The following is a 16403-nucleotide window of genomic DNA, read 5'->3' on the forward strand; positions in this document are numbered from 1 at the left end:
GCAATCAAATGCTTACTGCATAAGCATAATCTTGGCCTCAAATGAAAGGTAATACTCTGAAGTTTCATGCTTGCATTTGGATTGTAGGCTACTTCAGGTTCTGATATGACTACACTAAATATTGAATAATTACAAAAAATACAAATCTTTACAATTTCTATTTCAGTTCAATTGGTGTGTATGACGGGCTATATTTCTGCACAACTAATATTGGATCAACTGGTAACTGACCTGGGGCTGGTGTATGCTAGCTGGTGATGCTAGTTGCACGTGTAAATCCTCACACCCCTAACCTTAAGAACGCTTCTAACCGCTGAGTTGGAAGCCTGGGCTTTTAGCTCAGTGGTTAGAGCGCTCGACTCTCATGCCAGTGTGTGTTGGGGGGGGGAATGTCGGGAAATGTCACTCTTGCCTGTCCTCAAAACTTGAGAGAGCCCTGTAGCCTACAAACAAACAATTCCGCTATCTATGTACGAGGGGCTTCAATGTGATCACAAGTTGTAGGCTACTTGTAATGATATTTATTAAGTTAAACAACCTATCTTATCAGAAATTGTAGAATCAATTAAATAAAACACAAGTCTATCTCGTTAACAAGGAATTCCATATTCTATATCATTAGGAAGATATTTTAAGAAATATTCCTGGAATGTGCACTTTCCATTGAATGGCTGGCATAGGAGAAATGTAGGGCAGGCCACGCTGCCTAAACGAATTTCCCTTTCTCTCACAAACATCTCTCTAGTCCTAAGCCAATGCCATTCAATTAACGTTAAGCTTGCAGAGAAGAAGACGGTAGGGTGTGTTTGACCCGGCAAGTTGCACTTTCTCCTTCATTTCAGAGAAATATCGGTTAAGGTAAAGAAATAGCTATAACAGCTGATTTTTTTTTTGAATGAAAAGTTCTGCCAGACTAAAGGTCATCACATCAGATAATTACTGGATAGTTAACGCAAGTCACATTAGCGCGCAGTCATGTTTTAGCATTGCCTTTTTTCGATGCCATTTTAGCTAGCATATTACAGCTAACGTTAATAAATAAGATCATCACAATTATCGACAACTTTAAGAAGTAGTTGTGACATAAAAAGCTTATCTAAAAAATGAATACCCGACTAAAGTCCTAAAATATCCTGGCCACTTTGCAGCCATATGGTAATGGCGTTACTAGCTAACTAACTTAGCCCATGCTTCAGTAAGATTGATGCACTAGTGACGTTACCACTTTGCAGTGACAACAATCTTATTAACGCGACAGTTAATTAGCATATTTGGTGTTTTTAAATATTTTACCAATGAGTGATGCTCTTCGGCTGAGGTCCAGCGGTCTTTATGTTGGCAGACTAAGTTTGTATTGGGGAAAGGAAAGCAGAGATGTTATACCCTCTAATAGTGAGAGACTATGTAGACGCCATAAAAGTGCATCAGGAGTAGTTGAACACAGGTACAGTGACAAGCTTTGACTTTCATGTCATACTCCTGCAGAAATCAGAATGTCAGATCTCAAAGACGGCAGTGGAGACAGTTGCACCAAGAGGAGGATTGCTGCCACTCTGTTGATGCGCGGCTCCTCAGAACACCAGCCCAGGCAACTGATTGGCCGTGGGGCCCTGTCAGTGGTCCACACCTCTGCCACCTCCGCCAGGCAACCTGCCAGCGAGAGCAGGGAGGAGTACAACGCATTCAGTGGAGCAGACTGCCCAGGACCCATGTCCAGGACACCAACCCTGGACCTCCTGGAGCCAGAAGTACCACTGGTCATGGAGGAGGAGTCAGACTCCACAGGGCAGTGTTCGGACACGGCTAGTGTCAAGAGCCCAGAGCTGCCCGGCCTCCCAGAGCTGCCGGGCCTGGTCTCTTTGGAGGGGAGCCCCAAAGCCCCTCATTGCCCGGTCTGGCTGGAGGAGGGTGAGGACTCAGACGAAGACTCCGGGGACAATTACTCTCTCCCATCCCCCTCATCTCCTGTGAGAGTGTATGAGCGGGATGATTGCTCTGAGCAGGTTCCGAAGAGGGACCAGATAAGTGAAGGTGAGCCGGTCATTTTTTTTTTTTTCTTAACTTGGATGTGTTAAAAAAGGGATGAAGCTCAACATATCAGAATTTCAGCTTTGCAACAGAGGTATGCATCACCTCTGTAGCTCAATGTTATAGTCACAGAATCTAACACTGGAGATAACCAGTATAAGTATATATATTCTTTTGATCCTGTGAGGGAAAAATGACTATCTGTGTATTAAAGCACATATTTGCCACCTGTCATGTGTGTTGATGTTTGGGGATAATTCCCTATTCTGTATTCTTGGTTTTTGTTGAATTTTAGGGACGTCTCATTCTTTAGTTTTTTTTGTCCCCAGTGAATGTGGCTGACTGGCACAAGAGCCGCATGGCAGCGGTGAGCAGCGTGTGCTTTGACCAGCTTCTGAAGAACTACCCGGAGTACAAGAGCGCAAAGAGTTGCGTGGCCGCCTTCGTACTAGAGAAACGTCAGTCAATGCTCACTTGTCATTCCATTGTCTATTGCATTGCATATCATGACACAGGGGCGCCAAAAAGGCAGGAAAAGCTAGAACAATTCCTAGGGCCCGCATAGAACATATTGACCAACATTATTTTTGGGGGTGTGAGGGGGGGGGGGGATTATTCTATAGGGCGCAACGATTCAAGCAGCACCCCTGAGAGTGAGGATGTATATACAGTAGATCGATGTAGATTTGTGAGTGTGTTAGAATGAGAGTGTATGTGTTTGCTATGGCTGTTACGTATAGAGTTAAGTCCAGCAGGGCACCAGTGCAGAGTCCAGTGTGAGGGGGAAATCTGTGTGTGTTTTTCTAGTAGAAGTTAGTGATGCATGAAGTCAGTGCAGCTGGCTTTTAGAGTGAATGTGTGTATCGGGGGTCATGATGTGTGTGTTCGTGTGTGTTTTAGAGGTTACTGATGCAGAATGTGTAGGCAATGAACTGTGAAATGTGTGTGTGTCTTTTTGGGTGTCTATGCCTCAGTGAGAGAGAAATAGAGGACGAGAGAAAATGGGTGAAAATATGCATTGAGTTGTAAGCTGTGTGTGTATGTGTGTATGGAGGGGGGGTGTTGGTGACAGAGATAAAGGTGTGTGTGTGTCTGTGTGTGTGTGTGATGTAGAGGTTACTGATGCAAGAGGCCGGTGCACTGATGTGTGCAAAGATTGTGTGAGTAGATGGTGTGTGTGTGTGTGTGATTTAAAGTATCTGTAAGTTTGTGTCTGTATGTATGTGTGTGTATAAATAAAGTATCTGTAAGTTTATTGTGTTTGTGTATGTGTGTGTGCAGTGGTGACTGACGCAGCAGGTCACCACAGTGAGTTGTATGAGGTGGTGGCCTTGGGTACTGGGCAGAGCTGCTGCTCTGGCTGGCTGTCCTTCACTGGCGCCGTGGTGCACGACTGCCACGCCACCATCATCGCACGCCGAGCTCTCAAAAGGTAGCTCCTCTTTACAATCTCGTTTTCTTTCCTTTTTTAAAACTCTTGTCACAACGCCAAGTAATTACAGCTTTTCAGAGTGTCATTAAAATCACTTGTCTCGAGGGAGCAAAGCAGCAGCCAGATCAAGTCATGAGCCTAAAGTGGAAAACGAGAGATGAATGAGTGTTGAGGTGATTGAACACTGAATTGAACATGATTTATTTATTGATTTGTTTCCAGATATATATATAAACAGCTTCTGCTGTTCCACAGTTCCGATCCACATGTGAGTCGGCATTCCATATTCGAGAGGTCAACCAATGGAAAACCTCTTCAGCTGAAGCCAAAGATCTACCTGCACCTCTACACCAACCAGACCCCTAAAGGAGCCGCCCAGTGCCCTTTAATGTAAGGCCCCAATTTATGCAATACAACTATACTCAAAGTCTCTGATACAATACGGTTATACTGTAGATGCTGCTGCTAGCCATCATAGATAGCTACCATAGATCCATGCTGTTAACAGTTCCTGTAAACTTCCATAAGTCAGTCATCCAAGAGTCCATCCTCTATAGTATTATGCACATGGGAAGTTATTGGCATACAAAGATGCTGGGCTCTTATAAAGTATTTAAAAATGTCTCTGTTATTTCAGAATGTGTTGATATATTTTCCACGAACACATAGTTTTAGATTCTAATTTAGAAGCCAAGGGGATGTATTTCTTAAAACTTTAATAAAAAATTTAATATATGGCTATTTGGATCTATTGAAAAGGGTAATGTTATTTTTTTATAAAGATATCATCTGTAGCTGTAACACAAATCAATCTGTTTTGACCTTGAATATGTTTTCTCTCAATGAGATGCCTGCAGGGGTCGGTTACTCTGGGCCTTTTCGCATCAACAGTAATGTGTCATTGGTCCGCTCCACAGAAAACTGAAGAGTGGCAACTACGAGTCCCTCAAGCTGAACTGCTTTGCCAAAGGCTCCCTGGTGCCGGCGTCGCTGGTGCCCATCAGCGTGTGGGCGGCCCGCATCTGCTGCATGGCCGACAGCGACAAGCTGACCCGCTGGACCGTCACGGGAGTGCAGGGGGCGCTCTTGAGCCACTTCATCCAGCCACTCTACATTACCAGTGTGACCCTTGGTAAGACCAACCCTTCACTCAGCCATAGGCCTTAGTGTGGCCTGCAGATTTGGGATAGGTTTGTGAGAGCCAGCTAGACATACACTCCATTTGCAAACTGCCAAAAAAAAAAAACCTCACAGAAGAAGGGCTCGCTGGCCTACCAGAGTAACCTTCTTCTTCTTCTGTGAGTTTTTTTTTCCGGCAGTTTGCAAACGGAGTGAATTACCACCATCTGCTTGACTCAGGTGTGATGGCAAGTGTACCCAGTAGCCTCATTCTGGCTGACAATGGCCGCTGGATGAATAAAGGGAATGAGGACCCGGGTACGATTCTGCCCTGGGTCATTTCCCAGTCCCATCCCCTCTCTCCCTCCCGCTGGCTTCCTGTAACTCTCTCTGCTATCCTGTCCGATTCAAAGAATCCTTTGGTGGGACAGCCGTGGCCAACTGTTTAGGGCTTGGGCTTGAAACCGACGGGTTGCTGGTTCGATCCCCGACCAGTAGGAAAAATGTGGGCGGGGGAAGTGGTTGAGTACTTCTCTCCTGTGCCCACATCCACGGCTGAAGTGCCCTTGAGCAAGGCACCTAACCCCTCACTGCTCCCCGAGCGCCACTGTAGCAAGTCAGCTCACTGCTCCGGGTTAGTGTGTGCTTCACTTCACTGTGTGCTCATTGTGTGCTTCACCTCACTCTGTGTTCACTGTCTGCTCTGTGTGTTTCACTAATTCACTAAATGTGCATATACTTGTATATGCAAGTATACTTGGCCTATAAACAGGGTTCTAAATTAACTTTTTTGATCACCAGCCAATGTGGCTGGTAACTTTCTAAAGTTACTAGCCAATCAGAATTTCTACTAGCCGAATTTCTTCCGGTGAAAATAAGAGAAATTATGAGTGCCACTGAATGTATTTGATGGTTTATTAACATTGTTGGCATGAATACATAACAAAATATACACAGAAGGTGCAAACACTTCATTTCAAGTTTGGATCTACCTATCTATCTATCTATCTATCTATCTGTCAATATCCTCATCCCCTGCTTCATTTCTCTTTTCGCCCCCAGAAGTCTGTCCCAACCACCGCCACATTTAGTTTAATCTTAACTTTTTACTAGGGCTGTCAAACGATTAAAAACAATGAATTTATTAATCTCATATTTTGAAATTAATTATTCTAGATTAATCATGATTAAAAAGTACAATTTTCTCCCTAAAGACTAAAGCCTCTTAAGTGGCATATTAAATACAACATAAATCACAAAATTAATGAGTAACCACAAAGGTAAAAGTAAAACACTTTTCTATTATTTAAATGACAATAGTGACACAGTAATTTTGTTTTAAATTATACATTTCTTGATAAATATTACTCATTAGATGCTGTTTAACTCATTTGATGCTGTTTTGTAAATAGTGCACTGCCACTTTAAACCCATTGTGTTCACACATTCTCATAATGATCTTTTTTTTTTACCAGCTCCATGAAAATATAGCCTATGGCTAGTCCACAAACATTGTGTAGCATGTATAGCACACTAGCTAGACATGTTCATTTTGCAATTAAAAGTGAGATTATGAGCTTGGTAGCCAGCCACCTAGTTAGCTGAGTGGAATGCGTTTCAATCGGCATATCATGTGCTTCATATAAACAAATTATTGAAGACTTCTAGACTTACCAGTTCCATTACACAAAGGCAAAGACAACTCTTTATATTCTTGTCCATTATACAAATCACAGAGTGCAGCCTATGTCAACATGCCCTGGCTCTGCACCGTTTAACTGGTCACTATGGGAACCGGATAAATTCGCAATCTCCTCTAACCTCGTCTTTGTTGCTTTCAGTATTTCGGTTTTATAAGTTTCTTATATTAAAAAGAAGATATCAATTATCATCAACAATGACAAGCCAGCTGGAATCTGCCACTCATTTTCCCTCTTGTGCCCGCTCAGACGGGTTCTCAATTAAATGGAGTAGCATATGTTCAAGTTGGATCTTAATGGAGAGGACCCGAAAAGTATCATCTTTATGTAACATGCTGTTGGTGCATGTTGACATTGTAAACTTTCTCTAACGAGTGAAAAACAGTTTGCAATAAAGCTACTATTTATTAGCTAAATGTTGTCTGTTGGTGCCCTATGCACAGTGCAAAATCGCACTGTCAAAATCGCGTTAATTTTGACAGCACTACTTTTCACTTTTTCTAACTCCCTCCTCTTTCAGTCTACGCTCCCTGCTCTGGCTCTGTCCGTTCTTCTTCCTCCTTGTGTTTTCTGGTAGACGCTCTGTTCGTTTCCATTGCACTGGTTTCACTGGAAACTGCACGCAGCCAATGGGCGTATAAAAAGTCATCACATAGCATTACAGCACAGTGTTCATGGGAAATGTAGTAAGTACTGCCAGGGGGATAAATGACCGAGAACAGAGCCTTATGTATCATGCATGTAATGCCTTATGCATCACCGGCCAAACTGGCTAGTAAGTTTTTATTAACACCCGCCAAAATTAATTTTTAACCCGCATTTGGCGGGTTGGCGGGTGTTAATTTAGAACCCTGCCTATAAACCTGATTTACATTAGATTTACAATGTCTTAACCTGGACCTCGTCATCATTTGCTCAGCGGGGGCATCCAGCAGCTACTATGAGCATGTGTCGGACACCATCAACAAGCGTCTGGGCGACAACTGGCAGGACACACTGCAGCACCCCTACAAGGCCAGCAGCATCTTCTTCCTGCCTGGAGACAACATTGGGCCTCTGCTGCCCTCGGACAGATGCAAGGACCTCAGCATCAACTGGAGCCGTGGCGACAGCAGCATCGAGATTGTGGACGGCACCATCGGGCACATCATTGACTGGTGAGTGACCGGGCTGCTTCTGAAGGGTGTCTGGCGGAACTCTGCTTTTGACCTTTCCCAGGACACCGAATACTAAATACCTGGTGTGTATCAAATGGTCTTGGGAGGAGTTACTCCAATGGTTTACTCAAAAAGATGTAACCCAAAGTTTGTGGCTTTTTGACTTAAATAAGTATCGTCTACATTTTACAAATACTGATCTGACACCAGATTTCCGATACATGACATTACGGTTCAGGCTACAGTATGGTAGTCTAAAAATGGCTGAAGTGTGCAGCGTTTCTCTACCCTCTCTCAGTCTAAAAATGTTTTATGGAAAAAGAAATATGAGTATTTTCTTTCTAAAAAGTAACAAAACAGGCCAGTGTTTACCACCTGATGATAAAGACCCATACTTTTCAAGGTCAACATTTCCATAACTATTAACCACAGGCTGCCAGATCGGTTGTACTGTGTCTATTATATTGCGATGTGACTCGCCACATTCAAACAGCTTTTAGAAAGTGGGTCAGGTACAAAGAGAGATGGGATGAAAAATCATCAAATTGAGCTTTTTCCTCAGAAGTGAAAAAGGACCTGCAGGGCCCTGTCTGATTTGTCAGCGCTCTGTTTTTGATCTCTATATCCCTCATTCTCTCTTTCTCATTCTCTCTCTTCGATTTCCCTGTGTGGTCCGCCAGCTCTCCGTATGTGAGCGGCGCCGGCCTCACAAGCCGACTGTGCAAGAGAGCCTTGTACTACAGCTTCCGCAAAGTGGCCTCCCAGGCAGGCCAGCAGGACCTGCTAGCATTCGCCTCCTACAGCAATGCCAAGGTGTGTGTGTGTGTGTGTGTGTTTTTTTAATCATAAAGCACAGCAGTCATGCTATCATGCTAGTGTTCTAGATATGATCAGGTTCGATAAGGATGATGGAGCAGATTATTGTTGAGTAAAGATGTTTTTTGAATCAATTCGGGGTAAGCTGTACAACTCAGGATTGGAAATGTTGTTATTGTTTTGTGTGTAATGTCGTAAATGAAGGTTTACTGTATAGGTGTGTGTGTGGCTTGCACCAGTGTTAACTTGAGCCCTGGGTGTATGCATGTGGAAGTAATGCAGAGGTGGTATTTTTAGATGGCTGCTCAGTTATACCAGGAGGCCAAAGCTGTGGTCAGCCAGCAGTTCCGTACAAATGACGCCGGACCATGGAACTCCAAACAGCTGGTGGATGGCTTCAAACGCTGACCTGTTTTCCATCTTTCGTATGTAGGAGGAGGATGTCGCTTTCTATAACTTGCTTTTCACAATGTGTAAGAGGACCATGTTAATGTTTTGCATTTATGATTATGTTACATGTTCAGATCCAGCTTTTTCTAAGTTCTTAACTAGCTCAACAATGCTACATTTTTAGTAAGGTCAGTTGTTTTATAGTATTGTTTTATTTTATTGTATTGTTTTAAACCTCAAGGAAGGAAAACAAACAAAACAAACCAACAAAACATTCAGAACTGTTTTTTTTTATTTGAGAGATTTGAGTAAAAGTGGCATTTTTGTACCATAACCGCTAGATCATGCCAGGGGACAGCGGTAATTAGGCAGCTATTGTTATTTTGACTCCCACATGCTCAGATCCCATCCTGGAAATGATCCTCTGATATGTACCAGTACAGTACTTCCCTTGGCCTTGACCTGCCCCTGTACAACGAGGCCTTTGGAGAACCCAAATGCTGACTCGAGGTTCTTCCCATATTTTTTTTTTTTTTTGGAAGCCCACAGCAGCTGGTGTCTCAGTATGCGGCCCTACATGCTGTACACAAGCCAGCTCCTGCACCTCAAGACAATTCACCTCATTTATCAACATCACACACAAATCACAAACACTCACTGGGTGTGGAAAGCACAGCATATATTGGCTTGTGTGGGGTTGTTACTTCTGTGCTAACTTAGATTTGTGTGCGACTTGGTCAAAGAAAATAAAATACTGTTTATGGAGGCTCTATGCTGTGTGGTGTAGGAACTACAATTGCACATAGAAGCATGACATCCAAATGAAACTATATGAAAATTTATTTGGCAAGCTTTTTTGCATCAATATTGTAATATACAGCCATACAAAAAAAATGTGGTTGTATCAAAACCACCCAAGTAAAATCTACTGTAGGCTTTAAATACAAAATGTCAGTGCAAGAAAGAAAACATTGTTTATCCAAAAATAACCATATGAAAACAAATGTTGTAACAGGTTGCAAGCTAAGAAAACAATTAGACCCTGCTGGGTATACTATGAAGCAACATTAGTGCTATGTTAAGCCCAAATATAAAGGTGTGTTTGTGATGATTGCATTATTACTTAGCATTTTTTTTTTAAGCAGAACATTTGAAATGTTTATATACACAAATGTTCAAATGTAAAAAGTTCAAAGAGAAAACACTACCAAATTTGAATGCACCTTTGGCTTTAGGCTCTACATAGCACTAATGTCATTTTGTAATACACACCCGTCTGGTCTCAGGAACAGACGAAGGAGACGGAACACACAGTCGTCAGAGAATCAATGAAGGCATCAAAGGAGGAAATTGTTTGTCATTGCTTCGGTACTACAAGTTTGGGCTGAAAGCATATCACACCTGGAAGGAAACTTAAGTTTCCAATTGAACACAATCAACAAACCTGATCTCAAACCATATTTTTTAAGAGAGAAAACAAATATGAATAATAATGTTAGTTTATATATTATATTATATTTAGTTATAATAATCTTAGTTTATCTTCTTTTCCCATCTCATGAAATGAAGAGTCTTCACACACATTGCATGAATGTAAGACTGCCTTGGCATCAAGAGAAGTGTATGTGAAGCTAACTCAAGAAAAAGATAGGGGGAAAAAAATCCTGACCACACTACTGGACTGTTGCTAGACTGGACAGCAGGGGGAGATGTTAATCAGTCTATATGAAATATTGAATGTACAAAAACATTATGGCATGGCAGGCTGACGTTAACATGAAAAGCACAAGGGAAAAAATAATTGGTGCACTGTCCTATATAATTGGTAATCGAGTCCTATCTTCAAACCATGTCAAATTCAAGGTTATGTGAATCAGAACATGCGTGTATCTGACCACCCAGAGTTAATCGGTGTATACTCAGTTGTAGGTCATTGTGCAGAACGTAAACCCAGACTGACCATATGAGGTGATAGTTGGTTTATTTTGACAAAAAAAAAAAAAAGAACTGATTAATGACTATCGGACCTTATTTTGGGTCATATGGAAATCTGCCGACGTCAGAAAATGTTGACCAAGTACCATTTTCAATTTTAAATTGTTATTAAAATAAACAGATGATTACAAGCTGCCACGTTTCAATGGAATGGCCCTTTTAAAAATCACTAGTAGTATATCAATGATGTGGTGTTTTTCAAAAAGAGCTCTGAAATTGTGCAGGGTTTCCAGTGAGCTTGGGTCAGTGGAGAGACAGAGGGCTGGCACTCAGCTAAGGTGCACTGATGCCGCCAGCTATGCACACTGCCAGCCCTAGATCAGTAACTATGGCAACAGGCCCTAGTTTGGCAGCGACAGCGGGGGTGAAAACCAGAGAGATGTCGGCTGTGATTCAGCCGCGGCCTGTGTCACATTAACCCCCTTCAAGCTGAGCCTGCGGAGACCCCCACCACTGTAGAGTATCTGTGCGAGCGTCGGCGAGTACGACGATGAAGAGCAGTTTTGTGCTTACGAGGAGGGGGTGGGGTTTGGGGGGGCGAGGAGGAAATGTCAGTGAATGAGGCTCAGGTGGGGGTACTGGGGGTCACTAGGGTCGCCCAGGGCGAGCCAGGAAGGGCTCGGTCTCGGAGGGGCTCGCCCCGGCATCCTCTCCGCCACCGCGGTACTCGGTGCTGCCTTTCCTCAGCTGGAAAAACGTCAGGCCTCCGATGATGAGCCAGAAGAAGAAGTTCACCCAGACCGATGTCTGACGTAATGCCAGGACAGGAGGAGGGGGGAGGGGGGAGCACAAAAATTTTACTTCATACACAGTTTATAGTTGCTCATATTCATGTGAAATCAGGTGTAATTGAATCAAGGTTATGTAGTGATCCATTATTTCCTCAGGCAACACCTAATTTAAAATTATCTATATAAAATTAACCAATGTAACCAACAGATATGACCATTACTAATATCTGTCAAATTGAGCGTAAATGAACAGTACACATTCAGACACATCTAGCATTTAATGACATAATAGGAAGCTAGAGGGATAGAGGATAAACTCAGAAAGAGAAACTGCAGAAGAAAGGCAGGAAGGAAGAAAGAAACTAAGGAAATACTAACTTGGCACAGGAGGAAGAGACAAAAAGCAGTAGAACAGGAAGGAAGAGACAGGCAGAGTGGTTGAAAGATAAAAAGAAATAAATGTCAGGCCGGTGAGGTGCATATATATGATCTTAAGCTTAGTTCCTGCTAGGCTAGGGTGAGTCGAGGGCCATCCACCAGAGAAAGAACTGTGCCCTGCCATAGCATAGCATTAAAGTTCCTGTCTGACGGGGTTAGTGAACGGTCAACAGACAGAAAGAACTCAAATGTGGCATCCCCAAATACTAAGACAGAATTTAGGGAAAATATCTTTATATTCTGACATAGATTTGCAGTATCATTTTTTTTAAAGTCAAGCTTCAGTTCAATATTTACTATGTTATACGTTCCTTGACTTTAAACTAGTCTTTTGCTTACTCTTACTCTTATTGGGCAAGATCAGCACAACTTCAGCTAGCCCTGTTGTTTCCTGTACAGTCATCATGCTGCCTATCCCGCTTTTTTTAAGTCGCTACGTGTTTATTGTGGCATACCATACCCACACATGAAACACAGTTCTTGCTCTGGCAGCAGGGTGAGTGTGGGCACAAGAGGCCGAGAGATGTAGATAGTGTGTGTGTGCTGTACCTCTGCACTCTGCAGACTGCTGTAGAACTTGCTGCCACTGTAGGGCTTGGCCCAGGTGTAGTTCTGAGCCTCATCACACCTGTAAAACAAGCACATGCTCATTTACGGCTTAACAATTAAAGAAAGTGATAAGTGTAGATTCTACATAATTGCACCACTATAGATAGATTTTTGAACATTATGCTCAACATGTGGTTGTTTTTGTTTTAAATGGGTATTTCTCCAAGATAATGGAATTCTAAATGCATCTGTTGAACATTTTTCTATCCATGAAAAGTTTAACTACGGTAATAGCTTAGAACAGCCTAACATACACAGGGTGCATGCATACTGCCTGTGGGAACAGTAGTTAAGCAGTGAATAAATCTCTCCTCCAACAACACCATAAACTATACTGCATCAATAAAGCCAGAGTCCTGATATGGCATAACATTTAAACCCAATAGCCCTAAAATAAGATTAGTTCTGTATGCTCAAAAACTGTTTCCTAGATATTGGACACCAGATAAATGCTGAGAATGAACAGAGACTTTCTAATGTGGAGACACAGCACTCAAAAAATACTCCATAGAAATGCATGGGGCTAGTTTGTCACGCCAATATGGCCGTTGTCTACACATATCCCACCCCTTCCTCGGCAAAACGTTGACATGTGAATACATTGAGCCAATCATGTGGTGTGATGTGAATACATTGAGTCAATCATATGGTGTGTTGTGAAGACATCGTGCCAATCATGTGTTGTGATCTCGCCGCTGGAGCAAGATTGGTGTCGTGAAGCCTTGCGCACGCGCAGTTCGACCCAAGACTGTGCCCGATGAGTGCCCATAAAACGTTGGTATATGGCTGCCGAGTGGAGGACTTGCCTAAAAGGACTTTGGAATGAATCAATAACGATACATGCCAATACACCCGTTTTGATATCTCATCTTTGCAGAGATAGGACACATCTTTTTTTTTTTACTTAACCGTTTTCTGTTTAACAGCACACATCATCATATGAGTAAGAGATAACAGTTAAAGATATGGTTAATGTCTTCTTTGTCAACTGTCAAGGGGGTAAACCTTTGGATATTAATTCATTGCTCATAACTTTATTATTAATTAACGTTATTAATTCTGACCCTCTTGCCAAAAAGACGGCACAAATAAAATAAACTAGAAACCGTCCCTATAGTAACAAACAGTGTTTCAATCAAACCCTACATTCCACACAACTGTCCGAACAAAGTTCCAAAACCACTCCGATGGAGTCCAAGTTCACCTGTTAAAGGTGGACTTTGGCAGAGATTCGCATAGCTTATCTCTTCCAATCTTCAGGACGCATCCGCTGATGAGCAGGAAGAACAGGAAGACTCCGCACATCCCCAGTGTCACGTTTAACCACAGCCTCTCTCGGCTGCCACACAGGTTAGAGAAAGGTTAGATAGACAGACATCCACTTCTTCTGTACTGAACAATACCACTTGTGAATTGACTGACTTCAGACCTTGACTGTGCTTTACGTCCCAAAATGTAAGGGTTAGGCACAAGGATTCAACAAAACTTCATGTATTTAAAAAAATACTTTTGCATGTAAATGTATTACTCACTATCTATATCCCTAAAACTACAAATGTATACTGTCTGCAGATTATAGTTAGTGGGCCCTAATTTAAATAGTGGGCAATGTGTAAAGTAGCAGACAATACAAGGGCCAGCGGTGTAGTCCAGCTTTTTTTGCAAAGACTGTACTGTAGGTACATCTGACATAATTGAGGACACATAGACATAAGCACACATGTCTGAGTTTGACGGGGGGAAGCGCGCTCACCTCCTGACTTCTCCATCCACACAGCTGGAGTAGACCCAGTAGAGGGTGAGGGAGAAACAAAAGATGGCCACACACACAGAAATGGCCGACACAAAGTAACAGAGAGATGGGAGACTAGAGGAAGTCACATCGATAACCTTGCTAGATGCATTGTACTGTAGCACACCATACAGCAAGCACTTTCCCCCGCTGTGGCCCTACAGAGAAAGATAAGAGGGTTGTAAATTCATTATAGCTTAGTATTCAAAACATTCAACATGAAGGAAATAAGCTGTAAAACTGCTTGTCTGCTTTTGCCTTGACAAACAGTTGCTTTGCTCATTTGAAAGGGTGCCACTAGATAAAGATTTTGGGCCCTATGAAAGAAAATACTACTGCCAACCTAGACACTCACATTTCTGTAAGGGCACCCACAACACTTTGAAGGCCTCCCTTTACCTCCACCGTGATGCAGCACCCCAGTTTATTTGTTTCATAAGCCCCCTGTTTCAGCGAGGTGCTTTCCTGTACGTGGATTAAGCTTATTCCAACACTCAAAGCTTTTTCCCACTGTGGAGATCTCATTTAAAGTTTACTTTTAGTCCAGGACTAGGGCTCAATTAATGTAGAGCAAATCGGCTCAAGTATCTAGGCCCAGGCCATGTTTGTAGAGAACATAAAATGGCAGAAAAAAAGAAAAGCTATTTGAGTTATTTCAGACTGACCTACTACAAACGTGACTTATGAGGAAGGTAAACTTTAATGCTTATCTACATTTGGGGAAAATACCTATTATTGCTTTGATAATGTCCTTCCCTCTGTGCTTAACAGTGGATAAATACGCCCCAGACCATTCCGAAAAGAAAACTGAACTGGTAGACAAAAGGAATTTTTTTTTTCGGTAATCCCCTGCGACGCTGCTGCCACTAGCATATCATCCTTTACACTTTCACTACTTTCCCCGCTCCTGTCTCATCTGACTCCAATAAGAAAAGCTAATTGGGCACGAGGAGGTATCTGGTCACATGACCGAACATGAGCGCGGAGTCACATCGGGGAAGGAAGAAAGAGTTAGTTCCACATTTGTTTCCCTCACTCTCAAACTTGTAAAAAAAAAACCGCCTGAATATAAATCAGGTAACGATTGTTTAGACAGGCCCTTTTTATTGTAGCATACCGACCTTTTTAAACGTGAGATCACGTTGCTTTAACCGAGTAGCCTACCGGGGCTGGACGAATGATGGTCCGAACTGTCCTCGGTGATTGACAGCGTCGCTAGAGTATCTCCTCTCCCTCAGTAGCAAGTATCTCATCAAATCGAGCACATCAGATAGTGAGGCTCATATCTGTATTTACTGTCATCTTTATTCTACCTCGAGTACCTTCTAAGTTCCTTGTATTCCCAGATGAAGTTTTGGCCAACCAAGCTCCTGACGTTATTAAGCGCGTAAACATGGCAACAAAGTTAACTTGGCTTAGGCTGTACAAGTGAAAAGCTCTGATTTGAGTAATATATATAACTTGACGTGACATTGCAAAACCGTTCAAATTTCGCCAACTGGACGGTCATGATCATGTGTAGAAGTTGAAAGCTTTCGTCATAGCAAGTCACACCAATGCGTTGACCAACTTTCAAAAAGGAAGTGCAAATGTAAAAGGATGTCGGCCTAAATAAAAATACAACAAACAGGAATCCTTTTGCCTACCTGCACAATTGTTACCAAAGCTGCTGTAACAATCCCGCAAATGAAGCAGCTGGCGTACAGCGCGAGCTCCAGTAGTAGTAACAGCGGAAGCGCCATTGCAGGACAGTGGGTCACTTATGCGCGCACTTTCTCTTATTCACACCATAAACAGTCGCGGTAGCGCGCTTTCGACACAGTTTGCGTGGATGAGTTAACCCTCCAAAACCCTTCTGTTGTCGAGACGGCTAAATAACTCGTGTTATAGGCTTCTTCTAGCCTAACGAGCTAGACCCACATCAAGATGTAGGCAAATGTAATTTGCTGCCGCTAGGGTGCGTCTAGATTTCTAGGCTAGGCTTCTTCAGGTTTTTAATTCCTTTGGTTATTTTGTGCGTACTGACTTCAGATAGACCTACTCTGTAGCCTATTAAGTAGGCCTAGAAGTCATTTGTTTTAATTTGTTTATCAAATTGGTTGTGCAGTATTAACTTAAATCTCCAGTCAAGGACAATTTTAAACTTTCATTTATCAGACTTTGGGCTGCCTCAATGTGAGGCTGGTCATTCAGCTG

General features: G+C 42.5%; 2 protein-coding genes across 3 annotated transcripts; one reads left to right on the plus strand and one right to left on the minus strand.

The window, feature by feature from the left end:
* The first annotated feature begins 750 nt into the window (after window positions 1–750).
* adad2 (adenosine deaminase domain containing 2) lies at window positions 751–9160 on the plus strand. 2 transcript variants are annotated; one of them, XR_007192696.1, is made up of 10 exons: window positions 751–858; window positions 1486–2031; window positions 2358–2486; window positions 3310–3460; window positions 3683–3850; window positions 4378–4592; window positions 7199–7436; window positions 8117–8249; window positions 8550–8725; window positions 9045–9160. XR_007192696.1 is itself a non-coding variant. In XM_048236749.1 (9 exons), the coding sequence occupies exons 2-9, from the start codon at window positions 1494–1496 to the stop codon at window positions 8658–8660; spliced, it is 1683 nt and encodes a 560-aa protein (XP_048092706.1). In that variant the 5' UTR covers window positions 751–858; window positions 1486–1493; the 3' UTR covers window positions 8661–9160. The 2 variants fall into 2 exon arrangements, 1 of the variants encoding a protein (XP_048092706.1); XM_048236749.1 differs by having other exon boundaries at window positions 8550–9160.
* Window positions 9161–9464: 304 nt separating this feature from the next.
* On the minus strand, window positions 9465–16314 carry tmem179ba (transmembrane protein 179Ba). Its single transcript, XM_048236750.1, has 5 exons — window positions 15854–16314; window positions 14169–14365; window positions 13620–13754; window positions 12356–12434; window positions 9465–11384 (listed from the first exon to the last, which is right to left on the minus strand). The coding sequence occupies exons 1-5, from the start codon at window positions 15947–15949 to the stop codon at window positions 11226–11228; spliced, it is 666 nt and encodes a 221-aa protein (XP_048092707.1). The 5' UTR covers window positions 15950–16314; the 3' UTR covers window positions 9465–11225.
* Window positions 16315–16403: the final 89 nt, after the last annotated feature.

This window comes from Alosa alosa, chromosome 24, assembly GCF_017589495.1.
Source record: "Alosa alosa isolate M-15738 ecotype Scorff River chromosome 24, AALO_Geno_1.1, whole genome shotgun sequence".
Classification (NCBI taxonomy): Eukaryota; Metazoa; Chordata; class Actinopteri; order Clupeiformes; family Clupeidae; genus Alosa; species Alosa alosa.

Bases quoted from the DNA above. Each gene is read 5' to 3' on its own strand.
- adad2 (XM_048236749.1), top strand. From the start codon at position 1,494: ATGTCAGATCTCAAAGACGGCAGTGGAGACAGTTGCACCAAGAGGAGG. The intron at 3,851-4,377 runs GTAAGGCCCCAA...TCCGCTCCACAG, and splicing joins GCCGCCCAGTGCCCTTTAAT to AAAACTGAAGAGTGGCAACT. The intron at 8,250-8,549 runs GTGTGTGTGTGT...TGGTATTTTTAG, and splicing joins CCTCCTACAGCAATGCCAAG to ATGGCTGCTCAGTTATACCA.
- tmem179ba (XM_048236750.1), bottom strand. From the start codon at position 15,949: ATGGCGCTTCCGCTGTTACTACTACTGGAGCTCGCGCTGTACGCCAGC. The intron at 14,366-15,853 runs GTAGGCAAAAGG...CTTTCTCTGTAG, and splicing joins CTTTGGTAACAATTGTGCAG to GGCCACAGCGGGGGAAAGTG. The intron at 12,435-13,619 runs GTGAACTTGGAC...CTTGTTTTACAG, and splicing joins CCAAAGTCCACCTTTAACAG to GTGTGATGAGGCTCAGAACT.